General features: G+C 36.9%; 1 protein-coding gene across 3 annotated transcripts in view; it reads left to right on the forward strand.

Moving 5' to 3' along the window:
* Positions 1–25,282, forward strand: part of LOC6034987 — a 56,709-nt gene that overhangs the window by 10,050 nt on the left and 21,377 nt on the right. For 2 of the 3 annotated variants that reach the window (XM_038263949.1, XM_038263951.1), the window contains exon 2: positions 8,700–9,103. In XM_038263949.1, coding sequence (XP_038119877.1) covers positions 9,044–9,103 — 60 coding nt within the window. In that variant the 5' untranslated portion in view covers positions 8,700–9,043. The remainder of the gene's footprint in view (positions 1–8,699; positions 9,104–25,282) is intronic. The other variant, XM_038263950.1, reaches the window with a different exon arrangement.

The raw sequence follows: 25,282 nt of genomic DNA on the forward strand, positions 1-25,282 counted from the left end.
CCAACTTCAATTTATGTTCAAGACGATCAGAATTTTGAACGAAATCGAAGCAGTCTAGCAGGACTAAAAACTTTATTGACAGCTCGACCAATATTGATATCGAGAAGATCAACACCCTAATAAAATCGATGTGCCTAACAACTAATTTCCCATATAGTGAAAACTATTTATGGTATAGTTAACTATACCACAAATAATTTGTCACTATATGGAGAATTAGTTGTTAGGCACACTGATTTATTAGGGCAGCCAGAGAAACCACTGACTGTAACGTCATGATTTGAATTCCCGGACGCTTCAAAACCCGGACACTTCAACTCGTTTTATCAATTATTTGGATATAAGTTCGCATTATGAATGTCAAAACTGTGTTAATTTATTAATTCTATCATCAACTATCATTTTAAGTTTGTTTGAACGCTGTTGTTAATGCAAAAACAATTAAATAAAATAAAATTATAAGTTAACCGAAACATGTGAAACATTTCAGCGGAAATATTTCATAGGCGTCCGAAGCACCGGGAAGGCAAAGCAGAAATTTATGGTTTTGATTTCCTTAAATTCAAGCAAATTTTTATATAAAATATCGATTGTTTTGATGTTAACAGCTTATTTGAGACCTAAAGAATGCCATTCACTAACATTTCAGTCCAAATTTGTGCGATTCATAAGCAAAATCGAGTGTCCGGAATTCGAAGCAAAAGTGTCCGGATTTCGAATCAGCTTTTAACAGTGTCCGGGATTCGAAGCACAATAAAACATTTTAATTTTCAAATTCTGATGAAATATTGTTAGAAAAGACATATTTTGCATGCATTCTCTTAAAACTGACTGTTTATACTAAATCCTGATGATATTTCTACATTTCCAACTTATTACATGATTTTTTGCCAGCTATAACAAAAATAACATGGTACTAAGTGTCCGGATTTCGAATCATGACGTTAGTTTAAGACATTTTAGACACATCCCATGAAATGATTGTGTTGTGCACTTTATTCTTGAAGTAGATTTTCTCACGTTCATAAAAATCACAAGTTTTCAAGGTTTCTTTAAAAAAACATTTTTTTTGCCTAGCAAATTGATTTGTCTCTACACGGAGAAAAAAGTGTTCCGAAAATCGTGAACAAGCGTTCATTCAAATGGGTACCACGAACAAAGTGTTCAAGTGCCATGGTACGTTTTTGAAAATCGTACCATGGAACTTGAACACTTTGTTCGTGATTCCCATTTTCATGACCGCTTGTTCACGATTTTCGAAACTCTTTTTTCTCCGTGTACTGGAACCCAATGAAACCTAACAAAATTAGACATTTTTGAAAAGGTGGGAAATTTTTCTTTACGAAAAAATATATTTTAGAAATCAAAACCAATTGCTGTAAAGGGTTTTTAAAATTACTTCACTAACAAAATGTTATAAGCATAGAAATCTATCACAAATGCAGACTGTCCAAACTTTTACTTCAATTCAATTTAATTTAATTTAAGTTTGTTGTACACGGAGAAAAAAGAGTTTCCAAAGTCATGAACAAGCGTTCATGAATTTGGGAAACACGAACAAAGTGTTCAAATGCCATGGTACGTTTTTGAAAAGCATTGAAAACTTTGATAACGATATAAAGTTTAGAAGCTTCGAAAGCTCCGATTGGAATCCAATGAACTCTGTTAAATAAACTTACGAAATCACGACAAAATGAAGCCTACTTAAAGGCGATTTTAGGAGCACACGGGAAACAAATTGGTTGTACCCGGATGAATGTCCTATGTCACAAAAGTTTTTGCATAAACATTGGACAATTATGCAAAAACGGACAGAGCTAAAGAAACCGAAAAGCTACGATATCTTACATGTTGTAGGAAACATCGGTAGATTAGCTACTACAAACGAGTATATCTCGAGCCACAAAATATATGCGCAGGCATTCCCGCGCCAGTATTCGAAGCTCAACTTGACAACTTGTCGATTTGACGACGAAGCGTCGAAAATCAATGCAGTGTGATTTTTTGGCGATTTTTCCGATTAATATTCATGCTGTATCGTCTTATTTACGAAGATGAAAATGACGTCCCGCCATAAAGTAAAACCTATACCTTTCTTTAGTAAGAAAGGCAAAACATATTAAAATAGCAGAAGAGGATACATTTATGAATGTATTGAGCTATTGCAGTACCAAGAAGTCTTATTATTTTGTTGTGATTTTTAAGCAATATTTTTCATATTGAAATCCTAATCGTTATGTTTGTGATTTGTATTTTTTGTGTAATAGTACTGTCGATTCTCTATTTTACGAGCACACGGGAAACAAATTGATTGTAGCCGGATGAAAAAAAGTTTGTGCATAAACATTGGACAGTTATGCAAAAACGGACAGGGCAAAAGAAACCGAAAAGCTACGATATCTTACATGTTGTAGGAAACATCGGTAGATTAGCTACTACAAACGAGTATATCTCAAGCCACAAAATATATGCGCCAGCATTCCCGCGCCAGTATTCGAAGCTCAACTTGACAACTTGTCGATTTGACGACGAAGCGTCGAAAATCGATGCAGTGTGATTTCTTAGCGATTGTTCCGATTTAAATTCATGCTGAATCGTCTTATTTACGAAGATGAAAATGATGTCCAGTCATAAAGTAAAACCTATACCTTTCTTCAGTAAGAAAGGCAAAAGAGGTAATATTCAACCAACCAAATTTTCATCCTCCCAAAATTCATCTTTTTTCTGTATGTGTTAAATGGTAGCTGGAGAGGCCAGCTATTGAAGTCCACTTTGAGCTAAGTTGAAAACTAACCTCAAACTTGATAATTTGCACAAAAGAGCCTGCTGTCGAAATGCTTATCTACCCTTTTCTTGTTTAGCTCCAGATTCGAAGGGACTGAAGAATTCATTCAAGTAGGAAGAAATATCGAGAATTCATAGTCAAACAACCGGAGGGCGAATGCCATTTAACTTTTACTTAGCAAAAAAAAACTTTTTGTATCCGTGAAATTTTCACCCTTTTTTTATTCCAAAAATATCCACAAACAATCAGATACATTGCATTTCCCGCCAAAAAAACTACTCCCAGCCGTCGCGTTCCAATTTTCCTGATCCTCACCCCGAATATGCTCAGTGCGTGTAACATATACAACATCACATGTATGAAGACGTTCCAGCCTCAATCCGCGAGACTATGCTGGTCAAGCCAAGGGGGGCAACCCCCGTGTCGGAACCCATTTATCGCGAATTACGTTTCGCCGGCCAAATTCTCCACCTGCTGTTGTTTTGTTTGCTTCTTCCCACCTCCTGCACGATGAGGTCTGCCCTGGGATGTGGATGATGCTGCACGCGCGGCAACCTGATTCCGGCCTCGGGGAGGTTGTTTGGCGCGTAACATACATAACACCCGAATTCGCGCACCACCCCGCAACGCAACAAGTGGTTGAAGGCCGCGCAAGATGCGTCATCCCCCGGAGCCGGTTGCGTATTTTAGGGGAAGTGGATACTCTTTTATTTTAGTTTTGTTTGTCTTCTAACCAGATTTTAAAGCGGAACGTACGAAATTATGGGATTTTGTAATTTGTTGATACATTTCCAACCTAAAAAAAAATATTGGGAATGGAAATTATGGAAACTAATAAGATTTTAAAGCTTCATTTGAGAAATTTTTTAAACCTGTTAAGTGAATTACAAAACAATATTTTAACGCCAAACCATCCAAATTTAATCAAATCCAAACAATATAAAATAATCCAGGAATCCCCTATTCAATTTTCCTCCCAAATTGTTCCGTTAATTCCACCAGCAATCCACTCCGGCAGATCAATCTTCTTATCACGTGGAGTTTGGATTTTATTTTTCAGCTGAAACACAACCCCCTCCAAAAGCGCCTCAGCTGCACACAGCACTCGCACCTGAATCTTGCCAAAATAAGGTTAGCCGCTATACTTGGCTGCGAGCAGCGCAAATAGCCGGGCGCGATAATGCAAATTTGGCGCAATTGAGTCCAAGAAGATTCTTCACCGATCGATCGGCCGGTAATTACTGAGTGATTGCCGGTTTAACCGAGTTTTGCGCGAATGAGATGTTGTGGATGGGAAGTTTCGTTGGGAGTTGGATGCCGGAATTGTGGGCAGGGGCCTTTTAAATGGATCTGTTGGATGCTTGCGCAAAACTAGATTGTTTCTAACAAAATCTAGGGGATTTAGTAAGTGTCATTTGATCCTGACTAAAATTTCACAATTTTAATTCCTTAATTTATCAAATAAAATTATGCACTGATAACTTTACCCAAGTAGCAAGCAAAACAACGCTTTTTATTTTTTTGTTGAACAACTGCTGCATAAGCGTTTTAACACGTTAGATATTGAACAAGTGTCATCAAAAATGATCAATTGTTCACATTTTGATTTAAAAACCATTGTTCAACATTGTTGTGTAACACAAATGATTAGTGTAGCAACGGATTACGAATAGTTCATTATGAAGTTTATTCTGACTTAAATGAAACATGATTGTAGAACTCGAAAAGCTAAATGACATTTGCAGACATGATGTTTCATTTCTGTTTGCTTAACATGATAACATCATGGATTTGACATGTGGCTTCGGCTTGAATTTCTCGTAAACAAGTTGTTGTGTTTGCAAAACAAGAGAATGTAATATTTGAGAAACATGTTTGTATAGCTTGAACCACAAATTGTGTTTGTTGAAAATGGATAGTCCAGAAGTTTAGCTGTCACAAGGTTTCGCTAAGTGTATTTTAAAATGCCAAAATTTCCGAAAAAACTTATTAAAAACGAAATTTGGCGTCGTATTAAGCGAAATGGTTCATTCCGTGTTAAGAAAAAGGCCATGATAGTGGAAGCTGCGAAGCGGGTTCCCCAAATAAACCCGAACCCGATGGAATCGACGGCAAATGGGTGGCAACAGGAAATAGCAAACGTTTTCCAAATGGAACCAGCAATCACCTCGTTCATGGATGTAGTCGAGGCTTCGAAAGGACACGATGGAACAACACAAAGTGCCGAGGAGGGTCCAGCGGGTTCTAACGGGGACAGTAAAAGCTCCATGTAAGAGTTCCGGGATCTTTTGAAAACGTGAGCTATTACTCATCAAGTTAAGCACACGGCGGTTAATTTACTATTAACTATTCTGAAGACCAATATTCTCGATAATGTACTTCCGGCTGATGCTCGGACGTTAGTAAAAACTCCAGCCAAAGTACAAATTACACACGACGACAAAATGGGAGGAGAATACTGGCATTACGGGTTGCAAAAAGTGCTCACCAAAGTACTGATGTTCAGCAAAAATCAAAGTATTACGAAAATATCTTTGATTGTAAACATTGACGGCGTTTTACTTCCTCATCCGATGGAAGGTTGCAGCAGATGGGAATCGAACCCTGAATCATCCGCTTACAAAGCGGACAGCGTAACCATTCGGCCACGCTGCCAATTTTTTAATTTACGTTCTCAAAATAAAAAAATATAAATTTTGAAATAAAAATATAAATTTTGAAATAACAAGCCATAGTTTCAACATTTGCATGGAAAAAGTATTTTACGCTAGTTCAGTTGTTTTGCAATCATTAGTTTTCAAAAAATGTGAGATTTGACAAAAACAAAAATGTTAGCGAAAAAAACATTTTTGATCGACAATATTCAAATTTCAAAAGATTTTTAAATCAACCCAAATATGCTTAAAAATGATTCCAAATGTAGGGGAATGCATTTTAAATTTACTTGAGCCGATCGCAGTTGATATTCCATTGAAATTTTGAAGTTTTTTAAAAAAAATTGTTTTGCTTCTGATTTTTCGGGCCAATTTTGAAATTTTGAGACATAATCTTTAAATAAAATTTGTACCAGCCTAAGAAGTAATTTAGACGAATGTTTATTTTGTTAATATTTAATCTACCCCATTTCATAAATTAATTAAAAAATGTTTCAAAAAACCTTTCCTTTTTTGTATGATAAATTTTAAGTACTCAAATGAGGTTTAAACACTGTTTCGCGAAAAAAAAACATTTTGGAAAACTTACATTGGTATTTTATGAAAATTTTATCTATTTTAAAGAAGTTCAAACATTGACCGAGCCACGCACTATGGGGTATTTCCATATAAGCAAGCGGCCAAAAATATTTTTTTGCTTTTTTGTGAGTTTTTTGTGTTGTTTGTACTTAGTATAATGAAAACAAATGAATTTTGATATTTTTCCAAAAAAAAAAGTTTAATTTTCGATTTTTTCATATACATATTTGAGGCCACATGTGGTGAATTTTAATATTCTTGCTCTGTCTATTTGATGCACGGAATGGCGGTTTATGCTATGTTAAAGTTTCTGATTTACGTTCAATCTCCCTCCCCTTTTTCTTGAGTTAAAATCCACCTCTCTTTGAAGACCCTCCCCCCCCCCCCTTCCTCTCCAATTAAAATTTGATTTTTGCGGTATTTTAGAATTTTAGACGGTTTATTTTATGGAACATTGTATGGATTCTCGTCCACGTTTTTGGTTGATCCACTTGCAAAATTCACGTTTTCCACGATAAATTCTTCTGAATCAAAATCACTACGTAAGCGATTGTCGTTAGATTACTTAAAATATGAACTTCTTCTATGGGCTTTTGTATACCTCGTTTTGAAGCTACAGAACAGCATGCGTAGTTTTTCCTCTGTGGTTTTTCCCTGAGTTGATCATGTGATGGTTCTGCAATGTTGTAATTCTTACAAATATACTCGAAAGCAGTTCTACGACGGTATTATTATCCATACTTTCAAAAGAACACAACAACGAACTGATATGAATATTCGACGAATCGTTACTGTAAAATACTTTGAATAGAAATTTCTAATTTTATTAAACGTACCTAAGTACCAAAAAAGTCATGAATATCAAATCAATTTCAAAACATACATAGCAGGTACGTCATTTCTGCCTCCGCAGGTAAATAATGCGATTTTAACCAAGCGTATACGCGAAATCATTAATTTTCTTGCAAGAATCAAAATGTTCAAAATGGCATAACTCAAAAAGTGCACATAAGTGCACTTTGAAATTTGGAGACAAGTTAGGACATGGTTCAAATTTTAAGCTGCAAAATTTTCAGATCGCAAAAATGCACACAAAAAAAGTACTCCATTAACAAAGTTGAAAAAAACTAAATTTTGAATAAAAATCCAACTTTTTTGATTTTTATTATTTTTTTAGCTTGTAAAAGTGTGTTTTGTAAAATGTTATTGAAAAGTTGAATCAATTACCTTTCTGAATATATATAATGATGCAGGAAAAAATACAATAGCAGCTACACAGTACACCTATGAAAAATAATCATTTTTTTTTGTCAAAAAACATGTTTTTTCTTACCATTTTCGCCTTTGAAGGTCTGCAATTCGGTGAATTTTGAACCTACAACTTTCAAACTCCAGATTTTTCTTAGTTAGAATGTTTATTTTCGAAAAAAAATACCAAAAAAATTATTAGAGTATGTCGGTTTTTCGATTTATGGCCGCCTGAAACCCCATAGTGCCACGTAGCCCAGTGGTAACGCTTCCGCCTCGTAAGCGGTAGATCGGGGTTCAAATCCCGGCTCGGACCAACACAACTGGTGATCTTTTCCCTTCTGGAATTGATTGCTTAGTAAAGGGAAGGTAATGTATCGTCACAAACTGGACCTTATCACGACACCTTAGGGAGGCGACCTATGGAATGTTAACATTAACCTTAACATGTTAACATTAAGTTGAGAATGAAACTGCCACTGAATCCGCTTTGTAAATGCCGGCCCCGATACTCTTCAAGGGTGTTCCCCTCAGGAACTGGGAAAGATTTACTTTTTTTTAAACATGCTAAAGATGATTATAAACGCAGAAAAATGCATTTTAAATAGTTTTCAGTGGATTTTACTTTTATTTTCAAAAAAAATATGAAGTTTTTTGAAAAAAACTTTTTTTTCTGTCCCCTTGATTTTTCGGGCCGATTTTGAACATAAACTTTGAACCTTTTTTGCAACGGCCTAACATATTTTTTTAACATATGAATGACGAGACGGCATATTTTCCATCGCCAAAAATAACATAACTGAAATGTATTTCTAAGCATCCATTTGGGTGCCAAAAAGCCGGAATTGAAAAAAAAAGTTGTATTTAACTCGTTACAAACCTTGATTTTGTTCAGCCTTTTCGTATTTGGCCAACTCGGTTGGATTAATGTACGACTCACGCTGAAAAAATCTTCATTTTGTATCTTGTTGCATAAACTACTTTTAAAAGGTTGATTTCTGGCTAAAACCGTACCTCAAACAAAAACCATCTGTCAAAACGATAAGATTTGTTCTAACAACGTGATTTCTACAGGAAACTAAGATGTTGTGTGGAACGGCCTAACCATAACATATAAATTGACCCAAACTCACTCCTAGACCTACTGACGGTATCTAAACGGAACTCCCTTACAATTTTCGACACGTTTCACGAGCATGGAAGTTTAGGAGAAAAAGCCAAATTCAATGCGTTGAATTTCTATGGTAATGAATTTTATTAAATATTTGAAGATAGATATTTAATAAATGTTTTACATGTTTTCACTTTAATATGTTTTATCCTACAGCATATAAAAAATTACAACATCAGATCGATTTCCTTACATCATGATCACTCAAATCGAATAATAAACGTGGTATTAAACAAAGCATTTCCTTTCTTTCTCGTTCCAGACCAACCCATAGACCGGTCGGCCCGCAGCCAGGTCGCTGACGATCCAGTCCCGGACTGCTCGGAGCCGTGTCCACGCACGGCTTCCCGGTGTGACGGTCATTTCCGGCCACGCGCGGAGGACGAGAAACCGCCAAAATTTCTCCGTAAACGAACGAACCCCGAGACTCCCTCCCTCCCCTTTTTTTTCGAATCTCCCCCCTTTTCCTGTTGTCGTTGTTTTTCTGTATAATTGATCGACTGTTCATCGACACATCGACAGGTGGCAGCACCCGAGCGGGTAGTTATTAAGTGCACGCTGATCGAAACACACACCCATCAGCACTCTACAACAAATTAAGTCATCATGGGCAGAGGTTCGCGATGTTTAGTCGCGACGTTTGTGCTTTTCTTCACAGTATTAAAGGTGAGTACGTTCAAATTTGTCAGCATAACACGAAAAAAAAAGATTCAGACAGACGTTTTCCCCTCATTACAACTCATTGCGGCTGATAAATTGCATTAATTCGTGCTTTCGGTCCGTGTAACGTTCGAAAGTGGCCGAGTTGCGAAAATGTGACCCAGAAACTCAAGAAACTGTGAAAAACAACAAACCGCCATCAGCTGAGATTTTCTTTCCACGAGACCAGCGTTGGCTGTAAACCTAAACACATCAAAACCGCACATTCACTTCGTTAAACACGTGAAATGAAATGAAACTTAATGCTCACGTCCACTTGTTGCATCGGTGAACCCTTCGGAGGCCACATAATGCAGTTCGATTTAAGCGTGTAAAACTGACAGTTCAGCAATCGTGATAACAATGGTGTCTAGTGTAACTTTTGTGTGAATATACAATTTTACACACATTTCACGTAATTTTTCCATCCCTGGCTCCCAATGGGTTAACCACCGTAGAAAGGAAACGTGCAAGGAAAGTAAATCCGATGCGCAAAACCACAAACGGTACGAATTCCGAACGCCATTTTTTGCCAATCTTGCTAGCACAAACATTTTGCTGCAACCATCATCAAGTTTCACAGCTTTCGGATGCTGTCTGTCTGTTTTTCCCCTCGTTTGTGTGATCTTTTCGCGAGCATTGCATTAATATTTATCAAAAACTTAACTGGGCAATTGTACACCCGTTAGGCAAGATATCAAAGAAAGCACACACAAAAAAAACGAGTTAAATTCGCAAATAACAAAAAACCGCGTATGGCACAGATTTGAGATTTTGTTTAGAGACCACACAACAGCCCGAGCGCGGGTGAATAACTTTATCGCCACTTGATTATGCTGCCGTGTGAGTGGGTGAAGGCTTTTTTTTCGGCTGAAGAGCTGTTACAGGAAATTGGGTCAGTTGATTGCCGGTTTATTCGAGCACGTGGATGGCGAATTTGGGCGGAGATGGTCCTCCGGATGTGAAGATTATTACGAGACACAAATGGCACTTTGAATTGTACTTGAATGAATGTGATTGCTACCGTTTTGTTTTTATTTTATAAGCACATGACACTTTTCCAAAATTGTGGAGAGCGAGTCTGAATTTGGTATAAAAATATCGCAAATTATTATATGGGTCACACTTACAAAATTTAATAAACACACATAATATTATTTAAATTACCTTTTTTATAATTTGCCTTTATTGACAATTTATACAATATAACTGCTAACTTATCAAATTATAAATTCGATTTTTATGTCCACTGTCATTCGGATTAAAACTTTTTGTTATTCTGAAATTATAATAAAAAATAAATAAATAAAATAAAATGATTATTCAGAAGAGAACAAAAAAATTCTGGAAAAATGTGGTTTCTTAAAATAGCCTTGTCATTCATTCTTCTTATTAGTAACAACTTTTTCCAAGATATCAAAGCTTCAAAACTGTACTACTTGAAAGAATTTTAATTACTTTTGTGAGCATAATGGAAAAATCGATTCCTCGTCAATATTATGTTAAAATGTTTATATATATGGCTACCTATAAATAAGTAAAGGTCCAACTTGTCACAAAATTTATATAATCTTGCAATTTAAATTCTGAACTTCACTACCAGTTTTTACCATTGTTTACATCAAAACATCTGATATTTTTATACTTAATTGTAGGAAATGAGTTCGCTCATACAATCCATACGTTTTTTCTACAAAATGCTGAAAACTATATTAAAACAATGAATTACTGGAAATGATATTCAAAAGTGAAGTTTTCGCTATTAATTCGCAGATGGCACCGCAACTCAAAAAAGATTAAAATTTGCTTAATAATTGAGAATTAAGTGAATTTGGTTTATTATGCCTTGCTATTTGGAAAGTATCACGTGCTAAATTCAATATTGTCTGAAATGTGATATTTTCATTAAGTGGTTACACCCAATGGAAAAATATATATATCAAAATCTGCAGCAATGGATTTACTGCAATAAATGTTAGCTTTTATAACAGTGTTTGCAGCAAGCCCGTGTATCAATTTTCCCGTGTGTAAACGTGTCAGCGATCTGCAGTTCTCACCAACACATATAAAGCTGTTGCGCGTCCTCGAGCTACACTTGAGACAGAAGAATGTGTTGGTGCTCTATCCCTCTCACTACTTCAGGCACTCCACAGCGCAGTGGTAACGTATCAGATCATCAACCAAGAAATTGCTGGTTCTATCCTCGTTCGAACATGTTTTCTTTCTCAATACTATGCAAACAGCAGTCGGTAATGTCGATAATTGACGATAATTGTCGATAACGGACAAAAATGCCATATCGCAAAAATTGCATGAGGACAGGTTTCATGCAAAATCTGATAATCTTTCATGCAGCCATGTATCGCACTCATGCGACCGCTGTTTGGGTGTACACCCAAAATTCCGAGTCGAGAGAATCGTTCCCAGTAGTCGAAACCGACTACTTTATCGACTTCATTTTGTTTGGCGAGATAGGACGGTGGCTCAGCACTTTTCCACGCTTGCACTTCAAAAAACCAGATGGCAGCACGATGTAACGACACGTCCCTATTACAAATGAGTTCATTCGCTAATTGAAACAATAAATCTCCAACAAGTGTCATACATCGACATCTGACCACTCCTTGTTCACCTAGCTTTTGTGGTCGAGGCAGTTAAGTCAATGGGTTAGTATGTCAAAGGTCTCTGGTTCGATTCCCATAGTCGACACTTTTGGTTTTTTTTTTTTTTTTTTTTTTGACGGATGAACTTTTTTTTTTGCAAATGTACTTCGAGAGAATTATTCTATAGCCCATCTCGAGCTGTGTTCTCTGTGTGGTAATGGTACCACTATCCTATCGTCTCGAGGCCATTATTCTCTCGGACTAGCGCCGCCCAGTTTTGGGTGTACGTGTAGAAAATTACAAAATTTCATTTTACAGAAATTTTAATAAATCCACTGAAAAGAACTGAAAGTTTAAAGAAGATTTATCCCGTGTACATGACGTAGCCCTATTTTAAAATTACGCTTTTTGAAAAAAAAAATAAAAACTGACTTTTTAAATACGAAAACGTTACTTAATCTACCATTAGATGGTTGGTGTTTTCCTCACATTAAGAGTGTAATGTTAGGTAATATCTGAGATCCGACCTCCACAAAGTTCATAAATAACACTTAAGTGCTTATAACTTTTGATAGGGTTGTCAGATCTTCAAACTATTGAACTCGTTGAAAAGGTCTTTTGATTACCTACCCAACGACAAGTCACATGATAGATCCGGACAACGTTTTCATCGAAATATATGAGATCCGGCCTCTAAAAAGTTCATAAATAACACTTAAGTGCTTATACCTTTTGATAGGGTTGCCAGATCTTCAATCTTTTGAACTCGTTGAAAAGGTCTTTGGAATACCTTTCAAAAAATGTATAACATGACGAGGTTTCTTACAAAAACCACCCTTTTTGCAATCTTCCGGACTTTTGTTAAAATCGTTTTTTAGCATAACTTTTGAAGTACTTGACTAAACTTTATCATTTTCAATAGCGGATCAAATGAGACCAAAACGGTCCAAATCGGGTCAGCCAGTGCCAAGATAACTCAGTGCAATTTTTTTTCATCAACATCCCACCACACACACAGACATTTGCTCAAAATTTGATTCTGAGTCGATATGTATACATGAAGGTGGGTCTAGGAGGTCAAATTAATAGTTTCGTTTTTCGAGTGATTTTAAAGCATTTCCTCAGTAAGGTGTAAAATGTGTAAAATTGGAAGGTGTTATTTTGAAAGGTTGAATATTACTTTTTTTATGGTGTAATTTTACCTCAATTAAGACTTTAAAAGTGACATTACACCAGAAAAATGGTAAAATTTTACATTTTCAGAGGTAAAATTACTCATTTTTCTGACATAAAAGATGTACCCCACACGTAATATTACCATGATTTTTTTTACAGTGTACCAATAGCTGACTTTTTTGCCGATTTACATTTATGTAAACCCCTAACAGTTGATTAGAAGTGTTTTTCAATCCTAATTCAAAACCAATTATTAAAGTATAGCTTTCCCAATTGACAAATATTCTACGGCATTAATCATAATAAGAGAGTAACGATTCTCGAGGTTTTCAAAATTTGCTGGGGATCAAAAATTAAGTTTTGCGATTTTCCGGGAAATCCGGGAACATTAAATCATTTTCAAATCTGCTAATATAAGTTAATTTCTAGAGCTTATTGGAACTCAGAACTGAAATTATTTGCAAAAAAGTAAAAAAATACATTTAACGAACCAAAGTAACATAATTAAGTTGTTTTTTTCCCCTGTTTATGACAACTGTAGATACATGGTACTAATAAGTTATTATAATTATTTGCTTATATTGGCAATTTGCGGCGAGAAATATTAAGCTAACCTAGGACAGAAAGAGGAGAGACAGAATTGAAGATCGCGACAACAGTTTTTTCAAACCTTTTGTCACATGGTGGATAGATCCAGACAGGGCGCTGGCAGTTATAAGGGGAAAGGAGGTGAAGAAGCTAAGGGCCATTCATTCTAAGTGTAATATTTGGTTGAACTAGCTTTTTAGGGGTCTTCCATTAACCGACACGGAAGGTGTCGGAGAAAAAACAATAAAACTCATCTATCGGTATTCACGGCGTGTCTTCTGGGCAACCTTAAGGAGAAAAAATAGTCATCGCTACTGCCAAATGTGTCTTATAGGAAATTTTCTCAGCTTTCCAATGCTTCTAAGAGCTAAATGTTTCATCGGGAAATTTCTGAGATATCTAATTTTTAAGTTTTTTGTTCTAAATTCCTTTATTTTTAATTGTAAACATTATAATAACTATTCTGAAAACTTGTCAAATTATGTTTTTCATGTGTCATTTACTCATCAAAATGTGCAAAATAAGGCAAGAAACAACTTTGGAGAAGGTTACAAATCGCTGAACATTTTTAAAATTATGTTTAACCGAGTTTTTAATATATGGGATTCATTCTAAATGAAAATCATAAAAACGTCTTAAAAATATTATTTACAAGAATTAAAAGATAATTACACATTTATTGTGTACAAATATCACGCGTCTGCTCTTATTGAGCTGATACAATTGATTTTTTGCAGGTTTGAGATTGTTAAGTTTATTAATGGATTTTTATGAATAAATATGATACTTCTTAAAGCATACATGAACCGGGAACATGGATCCAAAATATGATTTAAAATCGAAAATATACTACCAATTACTGTTGCAAGGTTCAAAAGTCATATTCTCATGTGTATGAAAAAACGAAAAAAAAATTACTGTTGAAAATGCATTTGAATGTAGGAGTAAAAAAAACTGAAAAAAACACTGCCAAAAAAAATATATACATATTTTGTATTCATGCAATTGATTAATGTTTGGTTAAGGAAATATGATATTTTTTTTTTCTTAAAAATCTAGTGATATCCTAACTAAACTTAACACTTAAACTACCATCCTCAATATTATCCCGCGAACTACCAAGCTAGCGAAAAAAGGCGAAGTCCAACTTCAAACAGCTATATCTCGGCTCCCTGTGGACGGATTTTCAAAATTCAAGAAGCAAAAGATGCGGACAGATCTCTAGATTATTTTGCTTTTTGAAAAGTCAAAAACAGAGGCACTTACCCTAAATTATTCCCAAAACCAACCAGGTAACTTTTTTTTAGCCCTCTATTTTCTAGTTGTTTTGCATGTTGGATCGAATGTTGAATGACAATTTGTTTAAAATTTTATCATAATGCAAGTTACAGTACAATTATAATACCCAATACCATATTGGACCGATCTGGCCACATTGGGACCGGTTCCAGGTTCTCCGGTGAAACCCGGAATATCCCCAATTCCAGAGTATTTTCAAGAATTTTATTAGAATGGCAATATGGGTATCAAAATTCAGCATTTTCAAAATCAAGCTCACTGATGACGCTGAAAACCATTTTGGACATATCTGGCCACTTGAGGACCGGTTCCAGGTTCTCCGGTGGAACCCGGAATATCCCCAATTCCAGAGTATTTTCAAGAATTTTATTAGAGTGGCAATATGGGTATCAAAATTCAGCATTTTCAAAATCAAGCTCACTGATGACGCTGAAAACCATTTTGGACATATCTGGCCACTTTAGGACCGGTTCCAGGTTCTCCGGTGAAACCCGGAATATCCCCAATTCCAGAGTATTTTCAAGAATTTTATTAGAGTGGCAATATGGGTATCAAAATTCAGCATTTTCAAAATCAAGCTCATTGATGACGCTGAAAACCATTTTGGACATATCTGGCCACTTTGGGACCGGTTCCAGGTTCTCCGGTGAAACCCGGAATATCCCCAATTCCAGAGTATTTTCAAGAATTTTATTAGAGTGGCAATATGAGTATCAAAATTCAGCATTTTCAAAATCAAGCTCATTGAAGACGCTGAAAACCATTTTGGACATATCTGGCCACTTAGGGACCGGTTCCAGGTTCTCCGGTGGAACCCGGAATATCCCCAATTCCAGAGTATTTTCAAGAATTTTATTAGAGTGGCAATATGGGTATCAAAATTCAGCATTTTCAAAATCAAGCTCACTGATGACGCTGAAAACCATTTTGGACATATCTGGCCACTTAAGGACCGGTTCCAGGTTCTCCGGTGAAACCCGGAATATCCCCAATTCCAGAGTATTTTCAAGAATTTTATTAGAGTGGCAATATGGGTATCAAAATTCAGCATTTTCAAAATCAAGCTCATTGATGACGCTGAAAACCATTTTGGACATATCTGGCAACTTTGGGACCGGTTCCAGGTTCTCCGGTGAAACCCGGAATATCCCCAATTCCAGAGTATTTTCAAGAATTTTATTAGAGTGGCAATATGAGTATCAAAATTTAGCATTTTCAAAATCAAGCTCATTGAAGACGCTGAAAACCATTTTGGACATATCTGGCCACTTTAGGACCGGTTCCAGGTTCTCCGGTGAAACCCGGAATATCCCCAGTTCCAGAGTATTTTCAAGAATTTTATTAGAGTGGCAATATGTGTATCAAAATTCAGCATTTTCAAAATCAAGCTCACTGATGACGCTGAAAACCATTTTGGACATATCTGGCCACTTAGGGACCGGTTCCAGGTTCTCCGGTGGAACCCGGAATATCCCCAATTCCAGAGTATTTTCAAGAATTTTATTAGAGTGGCAATATGGGTATCAAAATTCAGCATTTTCAAAATCAAGCTCACTGATGACGCTGAAAACCATTTTGGACATATCTGGCCACTTTAGGACCGGTTCCAGGTTCTCCGGTGAAACCCGGAATATCCCCAATTCCAGAGTATTTTCAAGAATTTTATTAGAGTGGCAATATGGGTATCAAAATTCAGCATTTTCAAAATCAAGCTCATTGAAGACGCTGAAAACCATTTTGGACATATCTGGCCACTTTGGGACCGGTTCCAGGTTCTCCGGTGGAACCCGGAATATCCCCAATTCCAGAGTATTTTCAAGAATTTTATTAGAGTGGCAATATGGGTATCAAAATTCAGCATTTCCAAAATCAAGCTCACTGAAGACGCTGAAAACCATTTTGGACATATCTGGCCACTTTAGGACCGGTTCCAGGTTCTCCGGTGAAACCCGGAATATCCCCAATTCCAGAGTATTTTCAAGAATTTTATTAGAGTGGCAATATGTGTATCAAAATTCAGCATTTTCAAAATCAAGCTCACTGATGACGCTGAAAACCATTTTGGTCATATCTGGCCACTTTAGGACCGGTTCCAGGTTCTCCGGTGAAACCCGGAATATCCCCAATTCCAGAGTATTTTCAAGAATTTTATTAGAGTGGCAATATGGGTATAAAAATTCAGCATTTTCAAAATCAAGCTTATTGATGACGCTGAGAACCATTTTGGACATATCTGGTCATTTTGGGATCGGTTCCAGGTTCTCCGGTGAAACCCGGAATATCCCAACTACGGAGTATTTTCAAGAAATTTATTGGGGAGCATTATGGGTATCCAAATTCAGCATTTATTGATGACGCTAAAGACCATTTTGGACATATCTGGCCACTTTGGGACCGGTTCCAGGTTCTCCAGTAGAACCCGGAATACCCCCAATGCCAGAGTATTTTCAAGAATTTTATTGGATTGGCAATATTGGTATCAAAATTCAGCATTTCCAAATCAAGCTCATTGATTAAAATAAAAACTAAAAACTATTTTGGACATATCTGGCCACTTTGGGACCGGTTCCAGGTTCTCCAGTGGAACCCGGAACAACCCCAATTACGGAGCTTTTCCTAGATGGCAATATGGGTATCAAAATTCAGCATTTTCAAAATCAAGCTTATTGAGGACGCTGAGAACCATTTTGGACATATCTGGTCATTTTGGGATCGGTTCCAGGTTCTCCGGTGAAACCCGGAATATCCCAACTACGGAGTATTTTCAAGAAATTTATTGGGGGAGCATTATGGGTATCCAAATTCAGCATTTATTGATGACGCTAAAGACCATTTTGGACATATCTGGCCACTTTGGGACCGGTTCCAGGTTCTCCAGTAGAACCCGGAATACCCCCAATGCCAGAGTATTTTCAAGAATTTTATTGGATTGGCAATATTGGTATCAAAATTCAGCATTTCCAAATCAAGCTCATTGATTAAAATAAAAACTAAAAACTATTTTGGACATATCTGGCCACTTTGGGACCGGTTCCAGGTTCTCCAGTGGAACCCGGAACAACCCCAATTACGGAGCTTTTCCTAGATGGCAATATGGGTATCAAAATTCAGCATTTTCAAAATAAAGTTTTTTGTTGACACTCAAATTATTTTTTTGGAATGATTTTGAAAATGCTAAATTTTGTTATGCGTATTGCCACTCCAATAAAATTCTTGAAATTGCTCTGTAATTGGGGATATTCCGGGTTTCACCGGAAAACCTGGAACCGGTCCCAAAATGGCCAGATATGTCCAAAATGGGTATTAGCGTCATCAATGAGTTTTATTTTGAAAATGCTGAATTTTGATACCCATATTGCCACTCAATTAAATTTCTTGAAATACTCCGTAGTTCCACCGGAGAACCTGGAACCGGTTCCAAAGTGGCCAGATATGTTCAAAATAGTTTTTTGCGTCATCAATGAGCTTGATTTTGAAAATGCTGAATTTTGACACCCATATTGCCACTCTGATAAAATTCTTGAAAATACTGTAGAATTGGGGATATTCCGGGTTCCACCGGAGAATCTGGAACCGGTCCCAAAGTGGCCAGATATGTCCAAAATGGTTTTCAGCGTCATCAGTGAGCTTGATTTTGGAAATGCTGAATTTTGATACCCATATTGCCACTCCAATAAAATTCTTGAAAATACTCTGGAATTGGGGATATTCCGGGTTCCACCGGAGAATCTGGAACCGGTCCCAAAGTGGCCAGATATGTCCAAAATGGTTTTCAGCGTCATCAGTGAGCTTGATTTTGAAAATGCTAAATTTTGATACCCATATTGCCACTCTAATAAAATTCTTGAAATTGCTCTGTAATTGGGGATATTCCGGGTTCCACCGGAAAACCTGGAACCGGTCCCGAAATGGCCAGATATGTCCAAAATGGTTTTCAGCGTCATCAATGAGTTTTATTTTGAAAATGCTGAATTTTGATACCCATATTGCCACTCTAATAAAATTCATGAAAATACTGTAGAATTGGGGATATTCCGGATTCCACCGGAGAACCTGGAATCGGTCCCAAAATGGCCAGAAGTATCCAAAAATGGTTTTAGCGTCATCAATGAGTTTTATTTTGAAAATGCTGAATTTTGATACCCATATTGCCACTCTAATAAATTTCTTGAAAATACTCCGTAGTTGGTATATTCCGGGTTCCACCGGAGAACCTGGAACCGGTCCCAAAGTGGCCAGATATGTCCAAAATGGTTTTCAGCGTCATCAATGAGCTTGATTTTGAAAATGCTGAATTTTGATACCCATATTGCCACTCTAATAAAATTCATGAAAATACTGTAGAATTGGGGATATTCCGGATTCCACCGGAGAACCTGGAACCGGTCCCAAAGTGGCCAGATATGTCCAAAATGGTTTTCAGCGTCATCAGTGAGCTTGATTTTGAAAATGCTGAATTTTGATACCCATATTGCCACCCTAATAAAATTTTTGAAAATACTCTGGAATTGAGGATATTCCGGGTTTCACCGGAGAACCTGGAACCGGTCCCAATGTGTCCAGATCGGTCCAATATGGTATTGGATATTATAATTGTACTGTAACTTGCATTATGATAAAATTTTAAACAAATTGTCATTCAACATTCGATCCAACATGCAAAACAACTAGAAAATAGAGGGCTAAAAAAAAGTTACCTGGTTGGTTTTGGGAATAACTTAGGGTAAGTGCCTCTGTTTTTGACTTTTCAAAAAGCAAAATAATCTAGAGATCTGTCCGCATCTTTTGCTTCTTGAATTTTGAAAATCCGTCCACAGGGAGCCGAGATACAGCTGTTTGAAGTTGGACTTCGCCTTTTTTCGCTTGCATGGTAGTTTAGGTGTTAAACTTGCAATAAAAAAATCGGTTTTATCAGCTTAATTCAAGCTAAATCCGAGCATAAACGTGATATTCGTGAACAAAAATTGTGTAATTATCTTTTAATTATTGTAAAAAATGTTTTTTAATGCGGTTTTATGATTTTAATTTTTGAATAAATCTCATATATTCAAAAAACTCGGTTGAACTTAATTTCCAAAATATTTAGCGATTTGAAGCCTTCTCCAAAGTTGTTTCTTGCCTTATTTTGCACATTTTGATGAGTAAATGACACATGAAAAACATCATTTGACAAGTTTCCAGAAAGTTTAACTTAAAAAATAGATATCTCAGAAATTTCCCGATGAAACATTTCGCTCTTAGAAGCATTGGAAAGCTGAGAAAATTTCCTATAAGACACATTTGACAGTAGTGATGACTATTTTTTCTTGAAATATTTGTTCTAGAAAACACGCCGTGTATTTGTTCGAAAGTAGGAACTATCGGTACAGAGTGCTCACAAGCAGCAACATTTCGGTAGATAATATCTGAAAAAAGAAATCGATCGGTAGAATCGAAGTGCGCCACTAAGAGTATATAGCGAGTTTGGTTGAGCTAGCTTTTTGGGGGTCGTCCCATAGATGACGAAACACGAAAAGAAATTATCGTGTGTCAACTATGTGGACATTCTCCGACACCTTCTGTGTCGGTTAATGGAAGACCCCTAAAAGCTAGTTCAACCAAATATTACACTTAGAATGAATGGCCCTTAGCTTCTTCACCTCCTTTCCCCTTATAACTGCCAGCGCCCTGTCTGGATCTATCCACCATGTGACAAAAGGTTTGAAAAAACTGTTGTCGCGATCTTCAATTCTGTCTCTCCTCTTTCTGTCCTAGGTTAGCTTAATGTTTTTCGCCGCAAATTGCCAATATAAGCAAATAATTATAATTGACTTCCGGTGATCAAAACAATATTGTAAAGCAAATAATAAGTTATTGGATTACTGTTTTGCAGAACATGGAGGAACCAAAATAAGCCATTTATGTACCTCAATTCCACAATATTTAATTTGATTTCAAAAAACCACAATCCATTAAAATGTCCATTTACCAAAAACCCATATTGTTCACAAAATGATCCAGTAACCTAAATTACTGAACGAAAAAAAATCCCAGAAGCAGACAAAACCCCATCCCAAAAAACGGGTCCCCTTTTCACAAGCGGCGTCCGATCAATGGGCCATCGCGAGATATGGAGGTTAAAATTGAACCATAAAATTACGCCGAACAATCACTTCCCATTAGGCAACAATGATGTTACTAAACACCACTCTCCGGCAGCACGTGAATTTTCCACACGTCCGCGGCCGACCACCAATTTCCACATTAATCAATCGCGCGCCAATCATTTCGCATTTCGGCGCGGAGGCAATAGAAAATTAGAAAGAAAAATATGAACATTTTCAAATTAAAGCCCCATTCAGCGAGTGCTTACGTGTGAATGTGTGAGACAAGGGGGTGAGGGGATGTGAGAAAGAAACAAAACTGGTAGTGATTTAAAAGGGGGAGGCGGATGTGGTGGAATGGGGGAAAAAGAGCTTGATGGGAGAAAAACGGAAAATTTTGCTGGCGCAGGTGATTCATGTAGAAAGTGGAAATTGTTCAATTTATGCACACTGAACCAGAAGCATAAATTTCAAAAATATTTCCTTTTCAAAATTGTAATAAAAATTTACATGAATGTACCAAAAATAATCATAACAAATTAAAAAAAAAAACATTTTTGAAAAATCTTTCCTAAACCCTCACCAATAACCTCCAATCGATTGAATCGAAGAAATTTCCTCTCATAACCAATGTTGGAGGGAGGGAAGCTGCCGATCTAACGTGGTTATAGTTATTACCGGGCCGCGCGAACTTAATAGTTTGATTGCAGCCCGGCAAACGCCTGGAAAATGCTCTTCGCGCGCGCGAAAAGGGGTCTTCGGGGGCAGGTGATAATTAGAGAAATGGATATCGTCAGTATTTACCGGTTGGCGGCCGGCGCTTGAATATTCTCCGACCATTATGATAATAGATGATTTTTTTTGCGGTATCGAGTTATGACAGCGGCTAATTACTGAGCGGGCACAAATGTGGGTGGTGAAAAATATTTTTTTGTAGTTTGACACCGTTGGATGCTACGCATGAAAAAAAAAACGTACCATATGTGAAACATTTCTGGGGAAGTAGTTCAAAATCATTCGATTTAAAATTGCAGAATATTAGTGCCATCACCAATGCCATCATAAATCGGAGAGTATGTCCACGCATCCTTCCTCCTCATGTTCTAGGAATCATTAGGATTTCCGTTAGAAACCTAAGGCTTGCAACGATCTCTGCAGAATCACTCGTTACAAAAACAAGAAAAATGCCTCAAGGGTCTGTGAACTCCACATAAATGTTGTTCCAACGACGAAAACATCTGTTCCACATTTGTTGCCATTTCTTCCCGTACCGAACATGTTCTACAGCCCGAGGGTGTAGTAGGTACCCGTCACCTGTTACTCACAGCTGGACTCACAAACTGGTCAATCGTTAACGAGTTTCTCCTGGCGACCATCAGGCCAAGAGAGCCGTCAAAGTTATTGAATGGCGCAAGACAGACTGACTGACTGGCCACGACGATCGCATGCTGGCCTGGCAAGTGAAAGTTGGCTTGCTCAAGCGCCCGACATCGTCACGCGACGCAAACCGTCTCTCCTAGCTAGTTGGTGCCGGTTTGTTTTGCTTTGTGATTCGCGTGTGAGTGTTGTTTATGCCATTGTTTTTGTACGGAGCTTTACAGCGTTATTCGCGCGCGCGCGCGAGCTGGTCTTAAGTCAGCTTTGAGGGTCATTGACCACCCGGTTGTAAATTTAGGAAAAGCGCTTTTCAAATCATGACTTGTTAATTTCCTCACTTTGATATTGAGTTTGATGAATCCGCAAAATTTGCTAAATGATTACTAGTAAGGGCGTTGTCTGTAGAACCGCTAAAAATCGGCTGCCTTTATAGACAAGAGTCATCAAGCTAGATGAAAGGGACGACTGTGAGCTCGATACTAGAATTTGCCTACTAATTTTACGTTATTAGGATAAAAAATCATTCTTGTATCCAATGACTACCGAGCAGTGATGCAAATGATTTAAATCACACTTGTTGCGGTGCCTTCTGAGTTGCAATGCTATGGGAATGAAAATTATAATTTTCATTCGATTGTGTTTTAAACTCTCGCGCTAGTAAGGTAAAGCTACACTAACACAGCTTTTTTTCAACAATCTATTGTTGATTTTGTTATCCCGAAATTGCTGACCACCAGTAACTAAAAATATTATATATTTTATATATTTTTTATTTAAAATATTTCGAGTTTTACTTACCAGTTTATTCAGCAGTCTTCTAACCGGTTCCGTGGCTTAATGGTTACGGCTTCTGCCTCACAAGCAGAAGGTTCAGGGATCAAATCCCGGTCGGTTCCTTTGAAATTTGGAATCATGAATTTGAACTTTGAATATGAACAAAAACGAAAATGAATCAGGTGGGATTCGAACTCACGTCTTTGGATTGGTGGTCTGGAACGCTTAAGCAGTCGGCCATCAGAAGGGTTTACACACCAGTAGTGAATTTGATCCGTAGTGTTGAAACATGTTATCTTCTCATATTAAATACGCACTGATCCCTGATTTGCCTGACGGGATTGGAAGTCTAAATATAGATCGAGTTTCCTTCAGATGCTTGCTTCTATGTTTAGGCGGGGCCGAACAATGCCCAGCGACCTCGGAATTGGACCGCAAGGAGCTCTGTCATTCTGAAATGGGTCGTTTGAAGCAGCGCGAGGGCTGTCACCACCTAATACCCGGGACTGAGATAAGTTGTATCAGAATTCTGCATATACAAAGTCTGATACAAATTATACTTTCCCATAATATCGCTACCGGTTAGCGAGTATTGGATTGGACACACACACACACACACTTTATTCAGAAGTCTTCTATCAACAGCATTTTTTAAATATTAAATATCTTCTTTTGTATATCTTTTATAAATTTTATTAAATAGACATTTCCCATCATCGAATTTTTATTTTGATATAATGCTGTCCCCTCGTATCAAAGGTCCTCATTGCTTTTCATAGTATTATCACCTGCAAAGAAATTATCAACAAACTAACTCACCAATTGCACCTCCACAGTTGCAACAGTGTTCACTTTGATTTTCCACTTCAACATTAGCTAAATAGTGTGATTTTCACCTTTCACATCCTCTCACTTCACAATTGACAACACAAACTCAATAATTCGACCGCCCTCGTTCGAATCCTGACTTCAAATGACAGACGTAAACAAACCCAAGTACATCTTTTAAATATTTAACAAATTTGTAATTATATTCAACCAACAAAATTTTTGATTTTCCTAAAACCAAAGCTAACAGTCGAGCACGTTCATTCGAGTTCGGGAAATCTGTTAGTTTTTTGCCTTTAGCATTTTTAACAAACAGGTTATTAAATTAATACTGAATTTTGGTTAATTTAACTGAACATTGGCTGTAACAAGTACGTTTTTGTTGAAATTTACGAAAGTAAAGTAAATAATGTAAAGTAATAAAATTTCTGGGCACAGTCTCTCTGTGTAGCTATCGGAATAGACATTGATTTGAACATTACATTGCAAACTTACACGCCGGCATGCCTTCCAAGCGGCGATGCTTTGAGAAGGACTCATTCGAGTTACTAATCCACAATACCCAAGCAGCACATTTGTTCACCAAGAGATTTCCGAATTGGTTGTTGAACTCATTTACTATTTACTTGCATAGAAAACGTTTGTTGAACATGTCAAAAGAACTCATGACCATAAGATTCTGAACCGGGTTAAGTAAACGTTGTTAGATCCGTTTCACAAAATCCTGCCCTTAAGATTAAGAAGTGAGTTAGGCAAACGTTTTGAGAACCGTTCAAGAGCACATCGTGGCAGCCAGGAATGTTCAAGAAGTTTTTCATAAAAATACGTCCCAGGTGTTCGCTTAGGAGATTTTTTTCTTTATTAAAAACTTTATTTGTGAGCAAAATGTCACTTTACGATACTTTAAACACTAGCCATAAATAATAAAAATATCTAATCTATTCTAATCTAATCTAATCTAACCCTAGTGCAGCCAGTCTTTGGAGGGCATCCTGGAAAATGCCTTAGGTTGATTAACACCTAGCATCCTCTTGTCATAACAATTGCAGTGCCCCAATGCAATAAATTGCTTTGAAACATCACAAACGTTAAAGTGGCCAGGCCAACTGGGTAAAGTTAACCGCAAAGATGATTCGTTGAAATGGATTGAGTATGAGCACGAGTGTTGAAACAGCAACACAGTGGTGGAAGAAGCCATAAATAATAAAAATATCAACCATAAAAAAATCATACAATTTCATTATTATGCCTTTGGAGATCTTTTTTTTAATCATGTTTGAGTGCTAATCGCTTTCTACTACACGGAGAAAAAAGAGTTCCCAAAATCGTGAACAAGCGTTCATGAAATTGGGAACCACGAACAAAGTGTTCCAATTCCATGGTACGATTTTCAAAAACGTACCATGGAACTTGAACAC

This window comes from Culex quinquefasciatus, chromosome 3, assembly GCF_015732765.1.
Source record: "Culex quinquefasciatus strain JHB chromosome 3, VPISU_Cqui_1.0_pri_paternal, whole genome shotgun sequence".
Taxonomy (NCBI): domain Eukaryota; kingdom Metazoa; phylum Arthropoda; class Insecta; order Diptera; family Culicidae; genus Culex; species Culex quinquefasciatus.